The sequence below is a fragment of the Podarcis melisellensis genome, assembly GCF_964234715.1.
Source record: "Podarcis melisellensis genome assembly, chromosome: 17".
NCBI classification, from domain to species: domain Eukaryota; kingdom Metazoa; phylum Chordata; class Lepidosauria; order Squamata; family Lacertidae; genus Podarcis; species Podarcis melisellensis.
The window spans coordinates 18,382,892-18,409,442 of record NC_138534.1 but is presented as its reverse complement, the minus strand read 5'-3'; the positions used below and the strand labels follow the sequence as shown (position 1 = coordinate 18,409,442).

General features: G+C 43.6%; 2 protein-coding genes across 2 annotated transcripts in view; one reads left to right on the top strand and one right to left on the bottom strand.

The window, feature by feature from the left end:
- Nucleotides 1-26,551, bottom strand: part of IFT74 (intraflagellar transport 74) — a 218,230-nt gene that overhangs the window by 41,372 nt on the left and 150,307 nt on the right. The window lies entirely within an intron of this gene.
- PLAA (phospholipase A2 activating protein) lies at nucleotides 514-24,745 on the top strand. The gene is made up of 14 exons (XM_081894044.1): nucleotides 514-755; nucleotides 9,041-9,234; nucleotides 11,386-11,486; nucleotides 11,597-11,717; nucleotides 13,797-13,964; nucleotides 14,635-14,770; nucleotides 16,320-16,489; nucleotides 17,283-17,440; nucleotides 17,570-17,789; nucleotides 18,147-18,218; nucleotides 19,178-19,249; nucleotides 20,676-20,777; nucleotides 23,449-23,613; nucleotides 24,025-24,745. Exons 1-14 carry the CDS (start codon nucleotides 607-609, stop codon nucleotides 24,588-24,590), a joined length of 2,394 nt encoding a protein of 797 aa, XP_081750170.1. The 5' UTR covers nucleotides 514-606; the 3' UTR covers nucleotides 24,591-24,745.

Below are 26,551 nucleotides of genomic sequence, written 5' to 3'. Positions count from 1 at the left end.
TGGAAGGTTGCATGCGCAGAGGAACGAGCCTTGTGCGCGAGCGTACGGTGCTTGGAATAATAGAAGTGTTAATAGTTGGATACGGTTAACATGGCAAAATACAGGACACACACACACACACATATATATATGGTGCTCAAGTAGGGTTGCTATATTTCAAAAAGTAGAATTCCTGACCTCTTTTTTTACACAAAAATTGTTGAGACTTTTTTTAATTTTTTGGTACTAAATCCAAAGAATGGGCTCGAAAAGGTTGGCGGGGGGAAAACTTCGTGACCTACGCTGGGGATCGAACCTTCAACCTTGGCGTCACCCGCAGCGCCACCCTGGCTGGTCCCTGAACTTCCATTTGCATTCTGGGAAATGTAGTCTCTTCTCTCCTGCCCAGGTTCTCCCCTATAGGGCTCCCGAAGCGTCCATTTGCATTCTGGGAAGTGTAGTCCTTCCCTTCCACCCCTCCGCGGTGCCTTCTGGGCGTCGCGCCTCTTCCGGCGCTCTGCGGGATGACGGCACTTCCGGCGGAGGGCGGGCGAGAGGAAGCGGAGGAGGCGGGCTCCGGCGCTGATACTACTGCTGCTGTGTCAGGGGGCTCGAGGGCTGTTCGCGATGGCCGCCGCGGGGGGCACCTACCGGCTTCGCTGCTCCTTGGTGGGACACGAGCTGGACGTGCGGGGCCTCAGCTGCTCTCCCTTCCCCGCCGGCTCCTTCGTCTCCGTGTCCCGGGACCGGACGGCGCGGCTGTGGGCGCCCGACAGGTCAGTCTTGGAAGGCGAGGGGGGAAGGAAGGAAGGAGCCTCGAGGGGAGTTTTGCTCTGCCTTTGCCCTCCCTTGACCGTTTCAATATCCTCTGAAAGGAGGATCTCCCAGTTTCTGGCTCCGTTTGGAGGCATGGCGGGGTGAGGGTGGGTTAGCATCGTGGAGTTGGAAGGGACCCCCGAGGGTCATCTAGGCCAACCCCTTGCCAGGCAGGAATCTCAGCTCAAGCATCCAGGACAGGTCGCCATGCAACCTCTACTTTATTTTTTTTTTTTTTTTATAAAAATTTTTATTAAGATTTTTTACAGATACATATTTAACAAACAAAATAGGTTTCATAACATCTTTTCATTCTATTGCGGACTCCCTCACGTCTCCCGCTTCCACTCTCATCATTAGAAACGAATTTTTCCAAGCAAATTATCATCTTGTTTATACTCTTAAGTGCTATGTTTAGGTTAAACTCAAATAAAAAATTATAATTTTAATGGTAGACAGTTATTTCTGCTCTGGCTTCCTTGTTAGGATTCAACCAAATTACAATACTTTTGTAAATAAATCTTAAATTTCTTCCAGTCTTCTTCAACCCTCTCCTCTCCCAGGTCGCGGATTCTGCCAGTCATCTCGGCCAGTTGCATATAGTCCATCAGCTGCATCTGCCATTCTTCCAGTGTTGGTAGATCTTGGGTTTTCCAGCTCTTAGCAATAAGTATCCTTGCCGCCGTTGTAGCGTACATAAAAAATGTTCTATCCTTCTTTAACACGTTCTGGCCGACCATGCCCAGAAGGAAGGCCTCTGGTTTCTTGGTGAAGGTATACTTAAATACCTTTTTTAACTCATTATATATCATTTCCCAAAAGGCCTTCACTTTAGGGCAGGTCCACCAGAGGTGAAAGAATGTTCCTTCATTTTCCTTACATTTCCAACATTTGTTATCAGACGAATGGTGTATTTTAGCCAATTTCACTGGGGTCATGTACCATCTATATATCATTTTCATTACATTTTCCTTCAGAGCATTACATGCTGTGAAGTTCAGCCCGGTAGTCCATAACCTTTCCCAGTCCTCAAACATAATGTTGTGCCCAATATCCTGGGCCCACTTTATCATAGCCGATTTAACCAATTCGTCTTGTGTGTTCCATTTCAGCAGCAAGTTATACATTTTTGAAAGCACCTTGGTCTTAGGTTCTAGCAGTTCTGTCTCCAGTTTCGATTTCTCCACCTGGAATCCTAACTTTTTATCAATCTTAAACACTTCCTTAATCTGAGCATAGTGTAACCAGTCTCGCACTTTATCTTTCATTTTCTCTAAACTCTGCAGTTTCCAATTGTCTCCATCCCTTTCTAGTATTTCCCAATATTTTGGCCAATTGGCCTCCATATTGGGTCTTTTTCGGGCCTTGGCCTCCAAAGGTGACAGCCACCTCGGTGTTTTGTTTTCTAATAAGTCTTTGTATCTTGTCCAGACATTAAATATTGCTTTTCTGACAATATGGTTCTTAAAGACCTTGTTGATCTTAACCTTGTCATACCATAAATATGCATGCCATCCAAATGCATTGTTAAAACCTTCCAAATCCAGCACATCCGTGTCCTCCAGAAGTAGCCAGTCTTTTAGCCAGCAGAAAGCTGCGGCTTCATAGTACAACTTTAAGTCTGGCAGGGCAAAGCCCCCTCTTTCTTTTGCGTCCGTTAATATCTTAAACTTAATTCTGGGCTTTTTGCCCTGCCAGACAAATTTGGAGATATCTTTCTGCCACTTCCGGAAGCACTCCGTTTTATCTACAATCTGCAATGTCTGAAACAAAAATAACATTTTTGGCAATACATTCATCTTAATAGCAGCTATTCGACCTAACAATGAAAGTTTCAGTTTTGACCAGCTATCCAAGTCTCTCTTAATTTCAGACCAACATTTTTCATAATTATCTTTAAACAGACTCAAATTCTTCGCTGTTATGTTTACCCCTAGGTATTTAACTTTCTTAACCACAGTTAGCTCTGTCTCTCTCTGAAACCGTTCCGACTCAATATCTGTCAAGTTTTTTCCCAACACCTTGGTTTTTTGCTTATTTAGTTTAAATCCCGCCACCCGACCAAAATCCTGGGTTAGTTGTAGTACTCTTTTCGTACTAGATTCTGGCTCCTGTAATGTCAAAACTAAGTCATCTGCAAACGCTTTAAGTTTGTATTGTTTCGCTCCGACCTGTATCCCTTCCACCAACCTGTCCCCTCTAATCGTGTTCAAGAGCACCTCCAGGACCGAGATAAATAGTAACGGGGAAATCGGACAGCCTTGTCGTGTTCCTTTTTCAATTTTAAACTCTTCTGTAACCACATTGTTAACTATCAGTTTAGCCTTTTGTTCTGAATATATTGCATCAATCCCATTCTCAAACCCCCGGCCCACTCCCATTTCTTTTAGATTCCCTTTCATAAACTTCCAGGATATGTTATCAAAGGCCTTCTCCGCGTCTATAAAAATTAAAACAGCTTTAGTATTTATGTCTGTTTGTAAAAGCTCCAATATATCTATAATGTTCCTTGTATTGGCAGACATGTGTCTACCTGGGAGAAAGCCTGCCTGGTCTTTATGGATTACTTTGTTTAAAACCCTCTTGAATCTACTTGCCAAAACGTCTGCGAATATTTTGTAATCCACATTTAAAAGGGAGATGGGACGGTAGTTCTTAAGCTGTGTCTTTTCAGTTTCCGATTTTGGTATCAATGTGATGAAAGCTTCTTTCCACGATTCTGGCGCCTTCTTCCCCTCTAAAATTTCATTGCTGACCTCCATCAGTGGTTGTATCAAATAGTCTTTCAATGTCTTATAATACTTGGAGGTCAGCCCATCTGGTCCTGGTGATTTGCCCTGTTTCATATTTTGGATGGCCTGCTCAATCTCTTGTCGTGTTATTTTGCCATTCAGAATTGATCTATTTTCTTCTGACAACTTTGCCATGCAACCTCTACTTTAAAACCTCCATGGAATTGTAGAGTTGGAAGGGACACCTGAGGGTCATCTAGTCAAACCCCCTGCTAGGCAGGAATCTCAATAATAATATTGATAATAATGATGGTGATGATGATGATGATTTATTTATACCCTGCCCATCTGGCTGAGTTTCCCCAGCCAGTCTGGGCAGCTTCCAACAAAAGATTAAAAACACATTAAAGCAGCTTTTCTCAACCTGTGGGTCCCCAGATGTTGTTGGACTACAACTCCCATCACCCCTAGCTAGCAAGGCCAGAACTCTGGGATGATGGAAGTTGTAGTCCAAGAACATCTGGGGACCCACAGGTTGAGAACCTCTGCATTAAAGCATCAGTCATTAAAAACTTCCCTAAACAGGGCTGCCTTCAGATACTAAAACATCCATGACAGATGGCCATCCAACCTCCAAACCCCCAAGGAAGGAGAGTCCACCACTTCCCGAGGGAGACCGTTCCAAACAGCTCTTGCTATCAGAAAGTTCTTCCTGATGTTTAGTCAGGAATCTCCTTCCTTGCAACTTGAGGGCGCAGGTTTGAGTCCTGCCCTCCAGAGCAGGAGAAAACAAGCTTGCTCCCTCCTCCACGTGACAGCCCTTGAGATATTTGAAGATGGCTATCCTGTCTCCCATAGCTGTCAACGTTTCCCTTTTTTAAAGGGAAATTCCCTTATTCCAAATAGGATTCCTCGCAAAAAAGGGAAAAGTTGACAGCTGTCTGTCTCCTCTCAGTCTCCTCTTTTCCAGGCTAAGCATACCCAGTTCCTTCAGGCACTCCTCATAAGGCTTGGTTGCCAGACCCTTGATCATCTTGGTTGCCCTCCTCTGCACACACCCTTCTTAAATCGTGGTGCCCATAAATGGATACAGTATTCCATGTGTGGCCTAATCAAGGCAGAATAGAGTGATAATATGACTTCTGTTGATGCAGCCTAGAATAGCATTAGCTTTTTTGCTGCTGCATCACACTGTTGATGGGTGTGATGGGTTGACCATTTGATTTCAGTGGGATTAGGACCGCCTACAGTGAGGGAAAAAAGTATTTGATCCCCTGCTAAATTTGCCCGTTTGCCCTCCGACATCTGGCTGGTTGATAGGAGATCAAATACTTATTTCACTCATTATAATGCACATCAATCTCTGACTTGTCTTCTGGGTTTCTGGGGGTTTCCCTGTTGCTATTCTGTCTCTCACAGTTACAATAAACCTACCATTACAATTATCGTCAGAGGCAAACGGGCAAATTTAGCAGGGGGATCAAATACTTTATCCCCTCACTGTAGTTATCCGAGTTGTGAATTGTCCAACATGTTTACAAGTTACTGTTTAGATTAGGAAAGTCACCAGCTTGTGATTTGAAACATCTAAATGGTTTTCTAAAGTGATGGGTTCTTTATTTCTTTATGTGACCTGTAGCGTTAAAAACTCAGATATATAAGCTAGGGGCCAATTGGCTCCTTAAACCCAGGTTGCAGTTGCCAAAACGGAATGTCTACATGCCATTTTTGGGCAAGACGTCTTATTTTTCAAATGATGGACTGACTGCGATTGATTCTTAGTTAAACATCTGGCTAGTTCAGAGGACAACCTTGAGCTAGGTTAACCTGGTTAAGATCCAGGGAGAGTCCGCGTATATACAGGCTTATTCCTACCTCTCTTTCTTAATGGTGACCCAGACCATTCATAACATAGGAATATCCTTAACAACTGTGAGCAGGGCAGTGGGGTAAGTGAAGACAAGCAACAGCAACGAGCTATAACGTTAACCGCTCTTGCTCAGAAAAAGCATTTTGGTTCCTGAAATTCATTCTGATTGTGCCGATAAAATAGAATGGGTGGAAATCTACAGGATAATAATAATAATAATAATAATAATAATAATAATAATTAATAATAATTTTTATTTATACACTGCCCTCCCTCAGAGCGGCTTACAAGCAATAATAAAAACAAATTGAATGATTGCAACTTAAAAACAACATTAAAATATTGAAACATTAAAATATTAAAATGTAGCCTCATCACAGGAGGAGAAGAAAAGGAAAAAAGAAAGAGAGGGAGGGAATCAAATTGGCTCCAAGCCAAAGGCCAGGCGGAACAACTCTGTCTTATAGGCCCTGTGGAAAGAAATCAGATCCTGCAGGTCCCTGGTCTCATGAGGCAGAACGTTCCACCAGGCCGGAGCCAGAGTTGAAAAGCTCTGGTTGAAGCCAGTCTAGCTTCCTTAGGGCCCGGGACCACTAGGGTGTTGCTATTTATGGACCTTGAGGCTCTCTGTGGGGCATACCAGGAGAGGCGGTCCCGTAGGTACGAGGGTCCTAGGCCGTGAAGGGATTTAAAGGTCAAAAGCAGCACCTTAAATCTGACCCTGTACTCTACCGGGAGCCAGTGCAGTTTGAAAAGCACCGGGTGAATATGCTCCCATGGCAGAGACCCCGTGAGGAGCCTCGCTGCAGCATTCTGCACCCTCTGGAGTTTCTGGGACAGCTTCAAGGGCAGCCCCGCGTAGAGCGAATTACAGTAGTCAAGCCTGGAGATGACCGTCGCATGGATCACTGTGGCCATGGTATGTGGTATTAGTTGGATTTCCAGATGGTGGAGATGTCAGGGGCCGGCCAAGGCATCTTCACTTGGTCGCAAGTGGCCAATACTCAAGTGCTTGGAAGTTACCTGCTGTGCCACAGACTAGTCTCCCTTCAAGCACATATCCATGTTGTCATAGGTTAGTGGCCTAGACGAATGAAAAAAAAAGGCTCTTCCACATTCCAAGCACTTTCCCTGGTAACTTGAAGGAAATATTTAAGAGTACAGTCAAACCTCGATTGTCGAACGTACTCCGTTCCGGAAGTCTGTTTGGCTTCTGAAAATGTTAGACAACCGACGCGCGGCTTCTGATTGGTTGCAGGAGCTTCCTGCACTGAAGTGCAAGCCGTGTCGGACGTTCGGCTTCCGAAAAACCTTCAAAAATCGGAGCATTTACTTTTGGGCTTTAGATGTCCAGGAGCCGAAACGTTCCGAAATGGAGGTGTTCGGGATCTGAGTGCAGTTGTTGTGAACCCTGAGCTAAAAAAATAAGTTTGTGAAAAACATTTTTGAGCTTAGGTCACTTTGAGCGCATTGTTGATTTTCAACTTTAGTGTAGGCTTAATATGCAGGTGTTTATCTATGTGTTTATCATGGTGTGCGCATAATGCACATGCATACGTGTAATTTATTATCTGTCCTTGTGCCAAGAGTTATTGGGCCACCGTTTGACTGACAAGATCAGGTTCTTCTGGTCATGAAACATTCTAGCGCCGGGGTCTGGATGTGGCAGGAAAAGTATTGTACACTCAGTAGCAGCAGGATGAAACACATGAACAGCTTGAGAAGTACCTTGGAGTTACAAGTGGGGACATAAGAGAGAGCAAATACAGACTTCAGCAAGCAGCAGTGTTGTGAGGGCTACAATCCCTAAACTTTTTTAAAAAATATTATAATACAGGACGGTCCTCACTGAATTTAAAACAGCTACTGAAAGAAATTCCCATCACAGACTACAGTACCAATGGCTGTTCATCTCAACAAAGCCAGTGCCTTTGCTTACCAAAAAGAGTCAAGGCCTGGTGTGGCTGTCATTAGGGTAAATTATTTTAAACCAGGGGTGGCCAGATCCCAAGAGACTGTGATCTACTCACAGAGTTAAAGACTGGCAGTGATCTATTCCCCTTTTTGGGGGGTTCTGGTCAAAGTTGTTGATGCAGGGCCTGTTGTAAACCATCAACTGTCCCTTTAGTCCCTTTACTCTGTTTATGTAGCTCCATAACTGTTAAGGCCATTCTTGGACTTTTCTGTGTGAAAACGTTTCTTTCTGACATATGCCAAACTATGTTCATCAGGGCCATAAAATCATGAATGAACTCCCTAAAATGTCAAGACCAGTTCACAAATTGAGAGAGATGAAGTCTCAGCCTATGTATAAAGTACTGTACCACTCATTGTTTTAAACTTAGAAGGGATTTATGAAGATATAGATTGTATCATAGTGGTAGATTTGCATTAGTGGAGTTACTTAGGCTAGCACAATTGGTTTTACCAATTCCTCCTTCCAAATGCAACCTGCTATACCATTCTCCTGCTCTCAGGAACAGCTAATGGATACGAGGAATTTGCAGAAATCAGGTGCAAATAGCAGAGGCTCTTCTAGGTCAAAGTCACCACTGGATACAACCCTGAGAATGCACAGAATTGTAACACCATTTTATTATAAAGCTTCCTAAGTTGGCCTAAAGTGAAATAAAACAAAGACAACTAATCTTCCAGAGAAGTGGTGATTACTTTCAAAACAAGGTTAGTCTTTTAGACTAAACAAAGGCATTCTGAAGAATTTAATCAATTTTATCAAGCTAGATTGCTTGCCATGTTTTAGAGGAGACCTTGAATTGAAGTGGCACTGAGGTTGTGCATAAAAACAAATGTTTTGAAAAAGGAATAACTGCAGTTATTCCCTGACGGAATGTAGTTGTTGGACATGCCAACTGCTGCATGGTCAAGTCCAAATGGCTTATTTGGATGTAATGCTAAAACACTGTTTTGCGTTATGTGAGCGAGTTTCCTGCTCATGATTTCCCTCCCCCTATCTCTGGTACAGCAGGCATGAAGAGCAGACTGGAAGATTTCTCTTGTTCATTGTTATGTGTGAATGTGCTTGACCTTAACTAAAGTTTGCCTGAACAAGCCAGAATTATTAACTCTGATTTGAAGGTTCAAAAGAGCTATAATAAGAAGAATACAGTCATACCTCATGTTGCCTTAGGTTCATGTTGCGTATTTTCGGCTTGCAAACCCGGAAGTGTGCAGAAGTGCTCTATCGTGCTCTGTGCTTGCACAGGAGCACCGCTCTAGTTGCAGAGTTTTTGGGGTGTGAATGGCACCCTGGAATGGATCATGTCCGCAACTAGAGGTACCACTGTAATAATAATATAACAACAACAATTATTTAATACAGTTAAAAGCTAACTACCTTAGTTAGTCGAAATGGAAACAAAGCTTCCAACTTCTGCCTTCTGGCTGAGGGGAGACATGCATGGGGTGTTGGGAGCGCTTGAATCCCATACTTGTGTTAATGTGATCAATGATAAATCTACTTGGCTATTGTGGTGCAAATTGGAAGCTCACCCTTCGAAATTTGCACTATGCCTAGAACATACATTGGCATTTAGATACCAGATAGATTTTACCTGGCTTTTTAAATGGGTAGGATTCCCTTACTACAGGAACTTAAAAACTTTGGTTTCTTTTTTGTCTCCAGTCTCAACAGAGGATTTACGGAAGTGCACTGCATGAGTGGCCATTCAAATTTTGTTTCTTGTGTATGTGTCATCCCTCCAAGCGAGCTTTATCCACGTGGATTAATTGCCACCGGCAGTAATGACAACAACATTTGCATTTTCGCTTTGGACAACTCTGCACCATTGTATGTCCTTAAGGGTCATAAAAACACAGGTAAGAATACACAGATTTTTAAATCTTTCAACATACAGTGGTGCCCCGCAAGACGAATGCCTCGCAAGACGAAAAACCCGCAAGACGAAAGGGTTTTTCGGTTTTTGCGACGCTTCGCTAGACGATTTTCCCTATGGGCTTGCTTCGCAAGACGAAAGCCCATAGGGAAATCTCCGGGGACCTCTTTTAAATGCTGGCGGTGGGGAGCAAAGCCTTTCCCCCCCCCTCCGGACTTCAGAAGAGGTCCAGGAAGGCCGGCGGGGGCGAAAGGCTTTGCTCCCCACCGCCAGCATTTTAAAAGCGGTCCGGGATAGCAGGGAAGCGCTTCCCGCTATCCCGGACGGCTTTTGAAGGCAGGCAGGGGGGAGCAAAGACTTTTGCCCCCCACCAGCCTTCAGAAGAGGTCCAGGACCTCTTCCGAAGGCGGGGGGCAAAAGTCTTTGTCCCCCCTGCCTGCCTAACCGGGGGCTTTTAAATCGCCCCGGGACTGTCCGGGGCGATTTAAAAGCCCCCGGACGGCTTTTGAAGGCAGGCAGGGGGGGAGCAAAGACTTTTGCCCCCCGCCAGCCTTCAGAAGAGGTCCAGGACCTCTTCTGAAGGCGGGCGGGGGGCAAAGGTCTTTGCTCCCCCCTGCCTGCCTAACCGGGAGAGCGGAAAAGGCAGCGCTGCCTTCCCACTCTCCCGGAAAGGCAGGCAGGGGGGAGCAAAGACTTTTGTCCCCCGCCCACCTTCGGAAGAGGTCCAGGACCTCTTCCGAAGGCGGGGGGCAAAAGTCTTTGTCCCCCCTGCCTGCCTAACCGGGGGCTTTTAAATCGCCCCGGGACTGTCCGGGGCGATTTAAAAGCCCCCGGACGGCTTTTGAAGGCAGGCAGGGGGAGCAAAAGAGGTCCTGGACCTCTTCCGAAGGCGGGCGGGGGACAAAAGTCTTTGCTCCCCCCTGCCTGCCTTTCCGGGAGAGCGGGAAGGCAGCGCTGCCTTTTCCGCTCTCCCGGGAAGGCAGGCAGGGGGGAGCAAAGACTTTCGCCCCTCGTCGGCCTTCAGAAGAGGTCGGGGGACAGACTGTCCCCGGACCTGGTCTGAAGGCGGTTTCCATAGGAACGCATTAATTGATTTTTAATGCATTCCTATGGGAAACCGTGCTTCGCAAGACGAAAAACTCGCAAGACGAAAAGACTTGCGGAACGAATTAATTTCGTCTTGCGAGGCACCACTGTACCGCTTTTGGAATCTTAACGTCTCAAAGTCGCTTGGTTTTGTGTTCTAAGAAATAACTTGATTTGTAAAGTTTTATCATGAGCAGACGTTAGCATTATTTTCTGAAACATTATGACTGTTAGAAATATTACATTATATTGTTATTGTTATTACAATTTATAACTTGCCCATCACACTATGGCCACAGGGCAGGTTACAATAATTAAAATACAATATTAATAGTAAAAGGAAATATTGCACAGTATTAAAAACAGTTTTAAAAACCTTGAAATTGTAGAAATAAGGTGCATCCTAGAAATATACCTCTCAAGTGTCAAAAGCCAGGGCAAAGAGGTGTGTCTTTAGCACTCCACCTATCTTAGCACCTTAGAGGTTCTCTAGGGAAATGGGCCTGGAGGTAGGAGATACGGCTTGGGAGCTGGCTTAATGAAGACATAAGAGAGACTGGTGATAGTGTCGCCAAGGCAGACAAATATTTTCCACAATCTGTTAACAGCTGAGAAGACAGAACCTTACTTGTGTAGCTATTTTTCAGTGAAAAGTGCTGCTTCTGTTTTCCAGTTGTTTGTGGTAGCTTTTCATCACCTCATGTATTTCCAAGGATGAAAATTAGGTTAGTGAAATTTGCTATGGCGTATCGTCTGAAAATAGACCAAAATCTGTAGCTTTGCTTCGCTAGCACATCAGAACACCTTTTCTCACTCAGCTACACACAACCCCTGTTTTAGGCACATCTGATATGTGCACAGTGGCACGCATGCGCAAACTGCTGAACTTTGAAGTGACCTGGAAACGTCATAAAAGACGTCACTAAAAGGGAGGAATGGGGTGATCCAGTTTCACACAAGCGCAGTGTCCTGGAACGCAACGCCCATGCAAATCGGGGAGTAGATTAAATGTGAATTTTGGCGATGTTTATTTAATCTTCTGTTCTAGTTTGCAGCCTCTCATCTGGGAAGTTTGGCACCCTGCTTAGTGGCTCGTGGGATACGACAGCCAAAGTCTGGTTGAATGACAAATGCATGATGACACTACAGGTACAGAAACTCTGCTGGTGACAAGAGTTCATTATCAGCAGATCATGATTATTTGAACTTCAGAAAATGTAGATTGTCTCGGTCAGCATTCATGTTGTTCACCTTTATAGGGCCATACTGCAGCAGTATGGGCTGTGAAGATACTACCGGAACAAGGATTAATGTTGACTGGTTCGGCTGACAAAACTATTAAGCTGTGGAAGGCAGGTAGATGCGAGAGAACTTTTACTGGTAGGTACTTGGCTAAAACAGTTTCTGTGTATACACGCAACTTAGCAATATGCCTCCACACCCCGAGAATTAAAGAGGTCTGAGTTTTATTCTAGGAGCTGGGTTTTGAGGGTTCTTTCTTCTTCCCCTCCCCATTTGTAGAAATTAGTGTGGTTCTTTATCTTGAAAGCTTAGAGGAATAGAAAATGGCAAGTTCACTAACTTTATGTAATAAAGGCTAGTAAATCGAAGGCAATTAAAATGGTGAGCCTTGCCAGTGGTGGCCCCACAGTCATGGAATTCTTTCACTTATGAAATTAGCCAGGCCTCGTCGCTTGCAATCTTAAAAAGAGTATGGAATACCTCCCCCCACTTTTCTATGTGGCTCTTAGGGATTACTGTACTGTAAATCTGTGGTTACAAAGTGTTGGAGACATTGTGGTTTTTATTTTGTGGCTGATTTTTGCTGTTGGCATAGTAGCTATCCGAATATGGTACATTTGGGGTGGGTGGATAGAATTTTTAGATATACCTGACAAGGCATTCCAAAGCATTTATGAACTAGGTAAAAGGTAAAGGTACCCCAGCCCGTATGGGCCAGTCTTGCCAGACTCTGGGGTTGTGCGCCCATCTCACTCAAGAGGCCAGGGGCCAGCGCTGTCCGAAGACACTTCCGGGGCACGTGGCCAGCGTGACATCGCTGCTCTGGCGAGCCAGAGCTGCACACGGAAACGCCGTTTACCTTCCCGCTAGAAAGCGGTCCCTATTTATCTACTTGCACCCGAGGGTGCTTTCGAACTGCTAGGTTGGCAGGCGCTGGGACCGAACAACGGGAGCGCACCCCGCCGCGGGGATTTGAACCGCCAACCTTTCGATCGGCAAGCCCTAGGCGCTGAGGCTTTAACCCACAGCGCCACCCGCGTCCCATTTATGAACTAACAGACCCATTAATGGGTTTTCACTGCCTCTTCACCGTGAAAAGGTCTGGAAATGGGAACTGCTACCTCTTGTTATGTAGATCACTTGGGCCAAGCCATTCACATGATAGGAGCCAGGAGCTATTCAGAGTACTTTTGCTGAAAACGAAAATGAAACTTAATGCGTGGCCAAGGAACAGAAACTTAGCCTGGGGTAAAGAAATGAAACTTAGCAGAGCCAGCTGCCAGCACTTAGCTGGAGCAGTTTTTGGAACTGAAAACTTAGCTCAAGTCAGAGTACAAAGCTAACACTATAAGCAAGTCCATTTTGGGAGGGAGGGTTCCTTTTGCTCATGAGCAGAAAATTGTTAATAGTAATTTTTCTTTGGAGGTGCCATTTGCCAGGCACAGCAGTGACGATGTCCTGAAACAGCAAAGTGACAGAGCCAATGGCTTCGGAGTTTTTGCAAGGAAAGTGCACCCTGAAAAGGAAGGGGAATATAAAGTTTGCCCTTCCATTAACAATGAACCTTTCGTTCCCTTCAGTAGCTCAATACTTGTATTCAAGCTCTGTGTAGATGTAGTCCCACTGACATGTAAACAGATCAGTTAAAAAGTGGATGATTAACCTCTGAAAAATATTTGACCGCCCTAACATGAAACAAATTTAGGAAAGGAATCTATTCAAATGCCTTTGGTGAAAGGACAGTCCTGTGCTATAAGCAGTATCACTAAAGATTCCTTTTCATGCTCTTATGCTTTGAACAGGGTACAGTGCCTTTGAGTTTTTTGCATAATGTCCATGTTGAACCACTAGTCTAATGTTTCCCAGCAGCCTGTGCTTGGACAGTAGCTGAGCCATCTTGTTATGTGTCAGCTGTAGCTTCCTGTCTTCAAGAGGGAACTCAGGTAGTGTTCATGAGTCTGAGGCTACAATTACACAAATGATACTTATACAATGGGTCTATATTTGAGACGATCTCACTGACCAGGGAGTAGCAAGACCCTGTTCCTGACCACATGGCTTGCTACTAGTAATTTTAAAGTGAGATCTACTTTTCAGTACACCACATGAGAACATGGTTTTATAAAGCATTTCATGGCTAGTTAATATCATCTTTCAATAAGATGTGGAGAGGCTCTCAGTGAGACTTACGTTTTATCTATCTTTCCTTTCATAAAGGACATGAAGACTGTGTAAGGGGCTTAGCCATTTTAAGTGAGACAGAGTTTCTTTCTTGTGCAAACGATGCCAGCATTCGAAAGTGGCAGGTATCGGGAGAGTGTCTTGAGGTTTACTATGGCCACACCAATTATATATACTGCATATCGGTCTTCCCGCAAAGTAAAGGTAAGAAACTGTCCTCAAGGCATACTTTTTTTTTTTTTTTAAAGACGCTATAAAAAGGATTGTGCCTTTTAATTAAAAGTAGATTTAGAATTGAGTAAGTTATAATTCTTTGACTGGCACTAGAGTAATGGTTTTCAAACTCCCTTCCATAGAAGACTCCATATTAATTTATCTGCCATAGTACCCCTGTTTTGGCTTGCAGTCTAGGGTTTAGGCTTTCAATCGAGGGTTCACTCAGTATATGTGCGGAGCTGACCAGGCTTGCTTAGTTCTTGTAAAACCTGGCAGCTAAGGAAACCTAGGATTCCAAGGAATCCCCAGATTTCCCTAAACGTACTTTGGAAATTCCTGCAATGGACGGCTGAAGAGGATGTCAATGGATGCCAGTGCTATGCACAAACACAAATAACATATTTCTTCAGCTTTTTTGCAACCTGATAAACTATAATGATAACAACTTTGTTTTAGCTAAGCATGGAGTGGTTTGATTGGCAAGTGGGCTTTGACTCCTTGTTTTTTCCTACCCCTATTTCAAACTGATGGATTTGATCCAAAGGTGCTCTTTAGATGAGAGGGGTATTTTTGAGACACAAGTGCTGCTGCTAGGGGAAGGGTAACTTTCCATTTGCATCTTTCTCAATTTAATGAATGGCATGTTGCATTATTTTAGATTTTGTTACTACTAGCGAAGACCGATCGCTCAGGATCTGGAGAAAGGGGGAATGCACACAGACAATCAGACTTCCAGCTCAATCTATCTGGTGTTGTTGTGTGTTGGACAACGGAGACCTTGTCGTTGGAGCAAGGTATTCAGATTTCGGCTTCCTATCATCTGTTCATCAAGATAAATAGGCACAATGCTGAAGGCAGGCCGAGTAGATATTTTTGTGCCGCGAGAAGGAACGATTTGGCCTCAAGGTCACACACTTCCTTGCTCTTCTCTGGAGAGGAAATGGAAGATTCTGCTTCCATTTTTAGATTGACCACAGTTCAGTGTGCCTGAACTATAAACTGTGGCTAAACTCTATGATTAATTGAAACCAGCCAGTTTCCTATGCTATGGTTTGAAGCTGACTTCTTTCAGTAGAGTTACATTGAACCCAGTTTGTGAGGGTTCGGTTATCATTACGTTAGCATGAAAAACGAGAGGAAAAGCTTCTGAACTCCTCCTAGAGGAGTGCAGTAGAGGCGTAAGGAGTGGAACGTGTGGACCCGATATATATTCTTGTTATGCTAAACTATGATACAGCATTGCTTCCAAAGGAGATTATTGAACAAAACAGAGTTTTAAAGACGCATGTGTAGTTCCATCATACATTTTGAGAACTGGCAGAAGTTTGACCATAGTTCACCAATGGATCCCTGGCCAATTACTGGTAGACAGTTGTTGTTAAATCTTTATTGTTTTTTTTTGTAATGTATGCAAACAAAACAAACAGGAATATTGTGCACCAACCCAAAGAAAGCACATACTCAAAAACTACCCACAAAGTAGAAAAACATAGATAGCTTGCTTTCCTTCTCCAGCACCAGCCCAGTTGTTTCTACCACTTCCAGGTGTTGTAACAAGCAGCTCTGACTCAGGATCCTGCCCTCGTTTCCATTTTTGGGATAGGTTGGCGCATGACAAATTGTGTTGTCAAGGGGGGTGGATAGCTATTGAACGTCAGCTCAGAGCTGAACCTTGCATATTGGAAGGCAGAATGATCACCAAGACCATGGGTAGGCAAACTAAGGCCCAGGGGCCGGATCCGGCCCAATCACCTTCTAAATCTGGTCCACGGACAGTCCGGGAATCAACGTGTTTTTACATGAGTAGAATGTGTCCTCTTATTTAAAATGCACCTCTGGGTTATTTGTGGGGCACAGGAATTCGTTCATTCCCCCCCCCCAAAAAAAAAAATAGTCCGGCCCCCCACAAGGTCTGAGGGACAGACCTTGGACCGGCCCCCTGCTGAAAAAGGTTTGCTGACCCCTGACCAAGACTATATACTCAGTATCAGTTAACACAGATCATTTGTGCCTTAACCTTGAGTACAGTTTGGCCGTGCATTCTTTCAGTCACCTGATCAGTGACTGAAATGAACACTAGGGTTAAAAAAAATGTAGACCACACAAGTTTGCAGTAGGTCCTCAACTTGATGCATTTCACTGGATTATTCTAAAATTAATTACCTTGCTTCCTGGGGAAGATCGGTTTGAAGATGAGGCATCAATCTTATGATATAAAACCTGGTCAGCAATCTGGCTTTCTTTCTTAGAGAGGGGTGGGGACGGGACAGCAGTAAGAAAGGAAATAGGATGTGCAGGGGCAGGCTTTCCTAGATAATGAAATTATTATTTTTCCTCTTTCAGTGATGGCATTATCAGAGTGTTCACTGAGTCTTTGGAGCGCACAGCAAATCTGGAGGAGATCCAGGCTTTTGAAAACGAACTTTCTCAAGCAAAAATTGATCCTCAAACTGCTGATTTAGGGGACATCAGTGTTGATGAGCTTCCTGGGAGAGAGCATTTGGATGAACCAGGTATAATTTTAAATTTATCCGGCAAATACGCATCCCTCCTCATCTATTCTGTCCTGGTAAATAAAAGGTTTAGGGCAGGAGTGACTAACTCACAGGTTATATCTGCCCCCTCCCCAGGTTTTCTTGTGATGCCAAGACTCTACAAACTGTCTATCTTTTTCAGTTAAGTTTTTTTCTTAACTGACAGCTCCCTCAGGCTATAATATTATTATTATACTCTGCTCCCAAACATTTTTAGTTTTTTTGTGGTCTCCAGGGCCTCCCAGGTGTGTCATCTTTCTATATTTTTTGTAAAACAAACAAACAAACAAACAAACAAACAAACAAACCCTGTCTTACCCATTGTTCCACTTTTGGATAGCATCTTCAGAAATGTAGTTCTTGGCATGTTCACTTGTACACTTTAGCCCCAGAGAGTTGGCTGGGGGTTGTTATGGTCCTCTGCTCCCTAAATGGATTGCCACCCTTTTGTTTAGGGATTACAGTCATACACTGGAAGTCAAACAGCTTAGTTCCCCAAAGGTTTTGGCTCCCGAACGTCGTAAACTATTCCGTTTGTGAACTACTTTTGGAAGCCGAACGTCTGACGGGGCTTCCGCTGCTTCTGATTGGCTGCAGAGGCTTCCGCGCACGCCTCCTCTGCGCAGGAAATAGCATTTTCGCATGTGTGCCCAGTCCACCGTGGCATCTGCGGGACTGTGAACCTGCCCAAGGCCCAAAAACTTTGCTGACCCCTGAACTAAAACCATTTTCTCCAGGCACGCAGCTGATTTTCTCCTCTCTGTGTTTTAAGGTACAAGAGATGGACAAACGAGACTTATTAAAAGTAATGGGAAAGTTGAAGCTTATCAGTGGAGCGCTGGCGAAGGGAGGTGGATGAAGATCGGAGATGTTGTCGGTTCATCAGGAGCCACACAGCAGACATCTGGAAAGGTTTTATTTGAAGGAAGGGTAAGTAATTTTTCACCCTTAACATTTAGTAATTAAACCCTGGCAGCCCAACCCATTGTTGGGCTGTGTGCACTGGAATGGTATATATAAGAATAAGTCACTCTCGCCGTTTCCCTTTCCTTAAAAAAGGAATACGACTATGTTTTTACTATTGATGTGAATGAAGGCGGGCCATCTCACAAGCTGCCCTACAACATCAGTGATGATCCCTGGTTGACAGCATACAACTTCTTGCAGAAGAATGATCTAAATCCAATGTTCTTGGACCAGGTGGCCAAATTCATAATAGATAACACCAAAGGGCAAACGCTGGGACCCACGAATGCGGAATTTTCAGATCCTTTCACAGGTAACAAAGAGCTCCAAGCTCCCCTAAATTTGCTACCCTCTCTCCTTGTTAAATATGTGGCTGAATAGCGTGCCAGAGTTCTTTTGCCCCTGGCCATACTGCGGAACACTGATTATGTATTTTGTGTCTTTATATTGTAATTTTATCTTGTGAATCGCCCTGAGACCTGCGGGCGGCATATAAACATAAGAAATGATAATAATAATTTTCCTTTCTGTTTGCAGCGGATGAAGTGGCGTGTTCTTAAAAGTATGGGCACTTCATTAAGGAGCAAAGTTAATGGGGTGTTTCCCCTCCATGTTTTAATAATAATAGTGCATTGGATCACATTCTTTTCTTCGGTTTATCTTTTCATAGGCGGTGGCCGCTACGTTCCAGGTTCTTCCTCGGAGTCCAGGCAAGGGCTCCCAGCTGCAGATCCGTTTACAGGTACTGTGTCAATGATGGCAGAGTTGTTGTTTTTTCTCCCTTCTGGGAGAATAAATGTAAAGTTTTGGGTTTACAGTTGGCGTGGGGAAATGGAGCTGATTGGAATTCCGGATGGACGAGGCATGGAGCAAAGCTGTGATGTTGGCTTAGAATTGTTTTATTCCTTTTTTAAAAATGTGGCTTAGAATCAGAATTGTAGAGTTGGAAGGGTAATCTATTCTCCACCCAGGGGAGCCCTAGATTTTTCAGCCCGTGTTATACAGAAAAAGCACCACATTTCTAGAAGCAAAGGCGCAACATTTAAAGCAACTTTGGACCAGAAACTTGTCGTAGCTTGGTTGGGGTTTTTTAAAAACTTTTTTTTTTACAGGTGTGTCTTGAAAGAATGATCATTTGGTACTGATTGATTCATATGAGTATGGGTGTTGTAGAGCAGTTTAACAAAACTTTGCATCTTGGGGGGAGATGATCACACTTGGCAAGGCGTTTCCTTAGCAAGTAAATTGAGGGCTTTGGTTTTGATGGCGACCATACAGCTGGGCGCTAAGGCAACTGTGGCGGATGAGTCATGGCATCCTCCAGGAGCCAGCTGCTTGAGTTTGTGGTTCAGAATAGAAGTTGAGACACGAATTGCACTTGCACGTAATGATTGCCAAAGGGTTATGATCATGATTCCTGCGAGACTCAATCCTGGGCTCTCTCAACACAGGAAACTTTAGGCTCCAATCCCGTGCGCTTTCTTTAGGAAAACAATGTAGACACACATTGGAAATAATAGAAGTAAAAACCATGTAGAACCCATTGGTGCTGAGCAAAGATGTTGGGATCCAAATATGGGAGCTACAAAAATGGAGTGTGGGCTTGCTGTTGCTGTTTTAGTATTATTATTTAAACCCAAACACTTCATACTGTGAACGTTTAAGCAATGTGAATGCAATTTTGTTCCTGTTTTTCTCCAGGTACAGGTCGCTACGTCCCAGGTTCAGCATCTGAACCTGCAGCTCCTGCAAGCGGAGCTGATCCATTTACAGGTCAGTAAATCATTCGTCTCACAGTTTTAAAAACTTATGCCAAAGCTCCGTGCTGGTCACTTACATCTGCCCTCCTCCTCTCCCAAAATAACAAAATCCCCACTCCCCGCCATCTTGTTCCCACTTCACTCCAGCTAAGCTTTGTGATGTTTTTAACTAGAGAAACAAGGCACACTGTTATAATAGCTGACCACACTTTCTCTCCACTTACTCATGCTTGTGGATAAGTTGGTTGCCGTTCAGATGGCAGAAATGCTGATAAAGGGAAAGTTGGGGTGGACGTAAGGTGAGGTAGGGCAAGGAAAGGGGAGATGGGGTGAGCAGCCCAGAGGTGTGTGTGTTTGGGGCAGCGGTGAGTGAAGCTTCCGTTGTATGGGATAAAACAGGAGAGGCCAAATGGAGAAGAAGGAAAACCATGGATACCACCCTAAGCTCCTTGGAGGAAGGGTGAGATAAAAGTATAGCAAGTAAATTAAGACTCCAGGGAAATTTTTCTATCAAATCTGTTTTAAGCTGTTAATTTTATTCATGCGCACGTTCTCTTGGTTTACTGAACCCGAGAGAGCTTTCAAAAATCTCACAGGTGACCAATGCTAAAAGCTTCCCTCCTTGAAACTTATCAGTTGTCGTATCGCTAAGACTCCCAGAGTTTTTCGCCTGCCTGCCTGCCTTTTGCCTTGAAAAGCTCCTTTCCTTCCTGTTCGCCATGAAGCAGCAACAATCTTAGAAGAGAAGCTATTCAAAAAGGCAAGAAAGCCTAGATAAAAGCAACTTTCTTTCCTCCCCGAACCACATATGACAAAATACCAAATGCAAATGAACTGTGAAAAATGCTTGTGTGAATTGAAAGTAGAGACACACTATGCGTCCTTGCCTTTATTTGTCTGTTACACAAGAAAATCTTTAATAATTTTTATTTTTATTTTTTTGCAAAAGATTCTCCATCCCTGTTCTCAGAAGGGTGTGAAATGTGGCTACTGGCTTTTGTAACAGTGCATGGATAAACACAAATGGAGTTAATAAAATTAATTATACTGGGCTCCCTTTGAACTAAATTTTGGAGGCCACATAAGTCTCTGAAATGTGTTAGCTAATTAAAAAGCTGAAATGCTCAGGATATGAAGTGCTGTTTATGTAACCATTTTTTTCTGTAGGAGTTAATTCGTTAGATTTTATCCCACGCTTTCTCCCAGGAGTGCAGAGAGGTGTTTGAGGTAGCCTTAGATTAAATTACTTGGTCAAGGCCACACAGTGAACAAAGTGTTATTTTTATAAAAAAACATGTAGACCTGGAATAATTTAAATTACGGTTTAGCAATCTTTTAAATAGCTACATAATGTGTGACAATTAAGCTAATGCTTTTTTCCTGCTATAGGATGCAAAGCTATACTGTTAAGTTTCTAACAATTTATTTCATCCTTCTAGGGACGGGTGCCTACAAATTAACTATACCTAAAAATGAAAATATTTATTTTCCAAAGAAGGAAGCTGTTGCTTTTGATCAGGCCAACCCTACACAAATAATGGGTGAGTGCCTTTATACGGTTTGTTAAATGATGATTGGGGTGAGCAATTATCCTTCAAACACGTCAGTCCCGTAAAACGTTTTCTTTTACTCCCCTGAAACTATTTTCAGCCTAGTTTTACGTCGGAGAAATAAAACAGAGGAAGGTTGGATTACACAAAAGATTTGTGTTTTTAATATAATAAAACAGCCACTTGCTTCTTGTGAATTAGAAATATTGCAGGTCAGGCTCTTTCCAGTATTGCTTATCTCCCCCTGTTGAGAAGAAGTGAATATATTGATACGCCGTAAGGACTGGAGCAATTGCTAAATATATTGAATGTACTTGCCGTTTTGCCCCTGTGGTATTCAGTTGACCGCAGTCCTCCCTGGATAGCTGGGAGCATTAAAAGCACTGCCTACTTTCCCCTTTCTATGCAGCTGGAATAGATGACAAGGGGTGCAAGCAATGAGCAGCAACATAATCAGTGGATCTGCTTTTGTGGCAAATGGACTTTTGTGCAAAGCTGTACAGTACAAACCTTTTTATGTTCTTAAGGCATTAAAAAGGAAGGTTAGTTTCAAGCTTATTGATTTGTATTACGTGATGAATGTCCTGAAATCATCTGAGAAGCTAGTGCATGGGTAGGCAAACTAAGGCCCAGGGGCCGGATCCGGTCCAATCGCCGTCTAAATCCTGCCCACGGCGGTCTGGGAATCAGTGTGTTGTTACATGAGTAGAATGTGTGCTTTTATTTAAACAGCATCACTGGGTTTTTTGTGGGGCATAGGAATTTGTTCACCCCCCAAAAAAAATATATTCCAGACCCCCACAATGTCTGAAGGACAGTGGACTGGCCCCCTGCTGAAAAAGCTTGCTGACCCCTGTGCTAGTGTAACCCACGCCTGCTGCTGACACCACACTCATGCTGCAATCTGCCATGGGTTCTGCAGGCGCTCTTCTCCACTGTGTGCTTCAGATAACGTGACGGGTGCAATTTTACATGTCATCCTCAATTTGTGCCATTCAGGGGCATAGTGGGGGGGCAGGGGTGCCTCAGGCGCACAATTTTAAGGGGGTGCGAGCCGGGCGCTCCCGTGCAGGGATCCCCATTCCACCTCCCTGCTGCCGGGGGCCTGTGGGCCCCAGAGTCCAGCCTGGCTTGGCCTTGCTGCCCACAACCCCTGCCCCCTCGCTGAATGGCTGCCTGTCCAGCATGGGGGGGGGGGAGATGTTTTCCGCCAAGGGCAGTTTCATCTTGCTGGGCTCCCCCTTGTGTGGACAGGTAGGCGGTGCACTTCAGCTCCACTGGCGCGGTAAGTTTTGTTCACCCTCCGCACCCCACCCGGCACGTGGGGCACCCAGATGCCAGCCGGCGCCACAATGCTGCACTGCCTATCAACTTATACAACTGCCCCCCACGCTGCATGTTCTTTCAGGCATGTAGTGAAAGGGTACTTACCTGTTCCTCTGCCATGTAAGTTGGGTCATTGTTCTGGAACCCCAAAACTGGAACCTAGTTTAATGTTTATTTTTTTTTAAGGCAAGCAGTGCTGTCTTTGGCACCGGTTACCTAGTGAGCCTATCACCTTTCATGATTTTCAGAGTTCGTAAGACTTTCAAAATTAAGAGCAGGCTGGGAGTCCTCATAGGAAGCATCCATAGGGCAGAGACTTAAAAGTCTCAAGAATGAGGTACACACGAAGCAGCCTTATACCAAGTCAGGCTGACTGTCTATGCCAGCAATATCTGCTCTGCTGAGCAGCAGCTCTCCTGGGTGTCTTGTGCAAATATCATCATCCTGGAGGGTCTGAAAATGAGAACTTCGGCACACTGCTCACATGCTCTCTCTCTCCCTCTCCCATTGGGCTATAACAGTGGTACCTCAGGTTACATACGCTTGAGGTTACATATGCTTCAGGTTACAGACTCTGCTAACCCAGAAATAGTGCTTCAGGTTAAGAACTTTGCTTCAGGATGAGAACAGAAACTGCGCTCTGGCAGTGCGGCGGCAGCAGGAGGCCCCATTAACTAAAGTGGTGCTTCAGGTTAAGAACAGTTTCAGGTTAAGTATGGACCTCCGGAACGAATTAAGTACTTAACCCGAGGTACCACTGTAGTTTCGTTTTCAGAAGCTCAAAGCAATTACAAATGCTTTTGAATTTATTGTAAACACCTGGTTCTCATCTTCCACACCAAACTTCGATAGGTTTACTTGGGAGTACTTTACACTGAATTTAGTGGTGCTTTCTTCCTGGTAAGTACACCTTGGGACTGCAGCCTCTGTCTCATGATTTGAGGTTTAAATCTTAAATTGTTTTGGACTACAGATCATATGTTTCATACATTCCCTTTCATTCTACAACTTTTTCCAAACTCTCACTTAAACATCTTAACATTTGTGTGGTGAAAGGAACATAAGACAATTGTGAAGCAATGCCATGGAAATATCTCCTGTACAAATCCTATAGAGCACACTGTTTATGCATAACGCAAATCAGGTTTTGGAGCACATTTGAGATGAAGCAAAATTGTTTTATCAATGGGGATTTGCCCGCCAGGCAACTAGGTTGACATGAAATATGCTGACAGGGAGCATTAGAATTGAACTGGATCGAGAATTCCATTTTCGTATTCATAACGTGAAGAGGTTCAAATAGAGCATTTCAAACTATCTCCCATTTGTCTCCCAGGCAAACTGAAAGAACTTAACAGAAGTGCCCCTGCTGAACAGAAGTTAACTGAAGATGATATAGATCTTCTGGAGAAGATGCTCTCTATAACCTGCAACACCTCCTCTGAAGCTCCCACAGCCCAGCAACTGCAAACTTTGTGGAAGGCAATTAACTGGCCAAATGGTATGGAATTGTTGTTGGGGACATCTAGTAGGTTCAGCAAATTAGATGGGTGGGTAGCAATTAGAAAAGTTGGATAGTTGTTTATTTCCTTGACATCTGATGGGAGGGTGTTCCACAGGGTGGGCACCACCACCGAGAAGGCCCTCTGCCTGGTTCTCTGTAACATTACTTGTCGCATTGAGGAAACCACTAGAAGGTCCTCGGAGCTGGACCTCAGTGTCCGGACGTTTCCACCCTAGGTCTTTATTCACCCCTTGCCCAGTCCCTTAGACTAAGGGGGTCAGTATCGACCCCTTTAAGAAACCCTGGGCAACACGAACCTTTCCCATAGGGGTTATTACAACAGACCTGCTGAAAGTTCTGCAACATTTCAAAGTGTAACGAGGTCCCTTGTTTTCCCTGTGTTCCTAGACATTGTCTTTCCAGCGCTTGATATCCTTCGGTTATCCATCAGGCATCCCAGCGTGAACGAAAGCTTCTGCAGTGAGAAGGATGGCCTACAGTTCAGCAGCCACCTGATCCAATTCCTGAACCCTGGAGGAAAGCAAGCCAACCAGATGCTGGCCCTTAGAATTTTGTGCAACTGTTTTATCCACCCAGTTGGCCAGAAGCTCATGATGTCACAGGGGGACTTGATAATGTCACAGGCAATAGAGCTGAAAATAAGCAGCAATAAGAACATTCACATTGCATTAGCCACCCTGGCTCTGAACTACGCTGTCTGTTTACATAAAATTAATAACATTGAGGGGAAAGCTCAGTGCTTATCAGTGATCAGCACAGTCATGGAAATTGTGCAAGACCTCGAAGCTATCTTTAGACTACTTGTGGCTCTTGGGACATTGATCAGTGGTGATTCAGATGCTGTACAGTTAGCTAAGTCTCTGGGGGTTGATTCTCAAATTAAGAAATATTCCTCTGTATCAGAACCGGCTAAGGTAAACGAATGCTGTAGGTTGGTGCTTAACTTGCTCTAACCGTTTCGTTTTTTAAAAAAGCACTTGAAAGTCTATGGCTATGCTGAAGATAAACTTTTTCATATTTTACAACAATGGAGAGAAGAAATACTGTGGGTTAACTATCTGGACATTAAGTGAAAAAAACCTAAATAAAATCTTTTTTTGCACTGATACGGAATTTGTTATCCTTCAAAGCTGCAATGCATGAGAGTCAGTCTGCAGTAGCTTTTGAGTGTTTGGAATTAAATGTCAACAGAAATCAACAAAGCAGTCTTGATTGACCGAGACAGTTTTAAGAACGAGCTATCTTAGCTTTGTTTTTCATGTCATATTTTAAAAGAAAGCACATCAGTGTACAATCACTGCATTTTAAGTTATAGTACCTACACTCATTGTTCCAGCTTTTAGATTGTGAGGCACCGCTGCCTAACATGGTCCTGATTTCTTGTGGAACAGAATAATGCAAAAGTTTTTAATTTTCAAAGTTTTTTTTTTCTTTTAAAACCACTTTATCTGATAATATTTAGTATGCCAGGAAACATGTACTTTGATTTTTCGTGTTTGTGGTGCAGGTTTTTTGTTTTTTTGACCCTCTGTAAAATGTTCCTTTGGAATATATATATATATATATATATATATATATATATATATATATATATGCTTTCGCACGGGTACAGGACACCAAAACCTGCATATATATATATATATATATATATATATATATATATATATATATATATATGGTTTTATCTTTCTTGGGATTCGGCGATAACCTTCCCAATGCTGAAGGAAGTGCAATGTTATCTGCAGCCAGCCAGAGTGCAATAATATTGCTGCCAAGTTTGAGCTGTCTCATTCATATTGATGAGATGTTCATTCTAAAGTCTAATCCCTTATACCTAAATGTCAGCATTTTTTCTTAGTTCCTTATCAGACACATGCAGCTCATGCGTTTATCCTTTTTTTTTGTCCTTGTCCAGTTAGAAATACAGCTGCAATAATACTAAATATGCAAATAAGGATTTTGAGATCAGAACGTACCGTTTTATTTTGGGAAATTCAAACAAGCCATGTTAAATGTTATTCTGGGGAATCCCCCCTTCTGATAGCAACACCTCACTCGATAACCAAAGTTGGGAGTCTGCTAATGTTGTAAAACTCCCCCTATCACTTTCTCCTTTGATGCATTTCCGAACTTGGCTAAACATGTAAGGATAATAAGCTTCGGTCTGGACAAATTACATATTGTTCCACCGAATAAGGTCACCCGTTTCTGACTGTATTCAAACACTGCTGCTAAAGTGTGCTCAACCAAGTGGACAACGCATGTTCCTTTTTTAAATAAATAAAAAAATAAAAATGTGTCTGGAACTGAAATAGCTCAGACAAAAATAAACATGCACTTTGAGCTGTGTAAAGAATGTCTTTGAAAAGTAAAAACTTGTATCTGAGTAGACAGGTGAAGAAGACAAGTGGGAGGGTGGGGTTTGAAGGATATATTTTCCGGCAAAGTGCGAAGAAATCCTTGGCAAAAGAGCCATATATAGGCTGAGACATTGCAGATGAGTTGTCTTGAGAACGGCCAGAATTTTGTTCTTCTCACAGGAGCCACCCAGATGCCTATGAGAAACATATGAGCCCCACACAGGGCCAGATTTAGGTTTGATGAGGCCCTAAGCTACTGAAGGTAATGGGGCCCTTTACATAATAATAATAATAATAATAATAATAATAATAATAATAATAATAAAAAATTATTTATACCCCAACCCATCTAGATGGGTTTCCCCAGCCACTCTGGGCAGCTCCAAACCGAATATTAAAAATACGATAAAACATTAAAAACTTCCCTAAACAGGGCTGCCTTCAGATGTCTTTTAAAAGTTTTTAATTTCGGAGGTGGGCCTCAGAGTCCGGGCATTTCCACCCCAGGTCCTTATTCACTCCTTGCCCAGTCCCTTAGACTAAGGGGGTCAAGT

Coding starts and splice junctions, on each gene's coding strand:
- PLAA (XM_081894044.1), top strand. CDS start 607: ATGGCCGCCGCGGGGGGCACCTACCGGCTTCGCTGCTCCTTGGTGGGA. Junction 17,790..18,146: donor ATTTTCAGATCCTTTCACAG/GTAACAAAGAGC, acceptor ATCTTTTCATAG/GCGGTGGCCGCTACGTTCCA. Junction 23,614..24,024: donor GGCAATTAACTGGCCAAATG/GTATGGAATTGT, acceptor CTGTGTTCCTAG/ACATTGTCTTTCCAGCGCTT.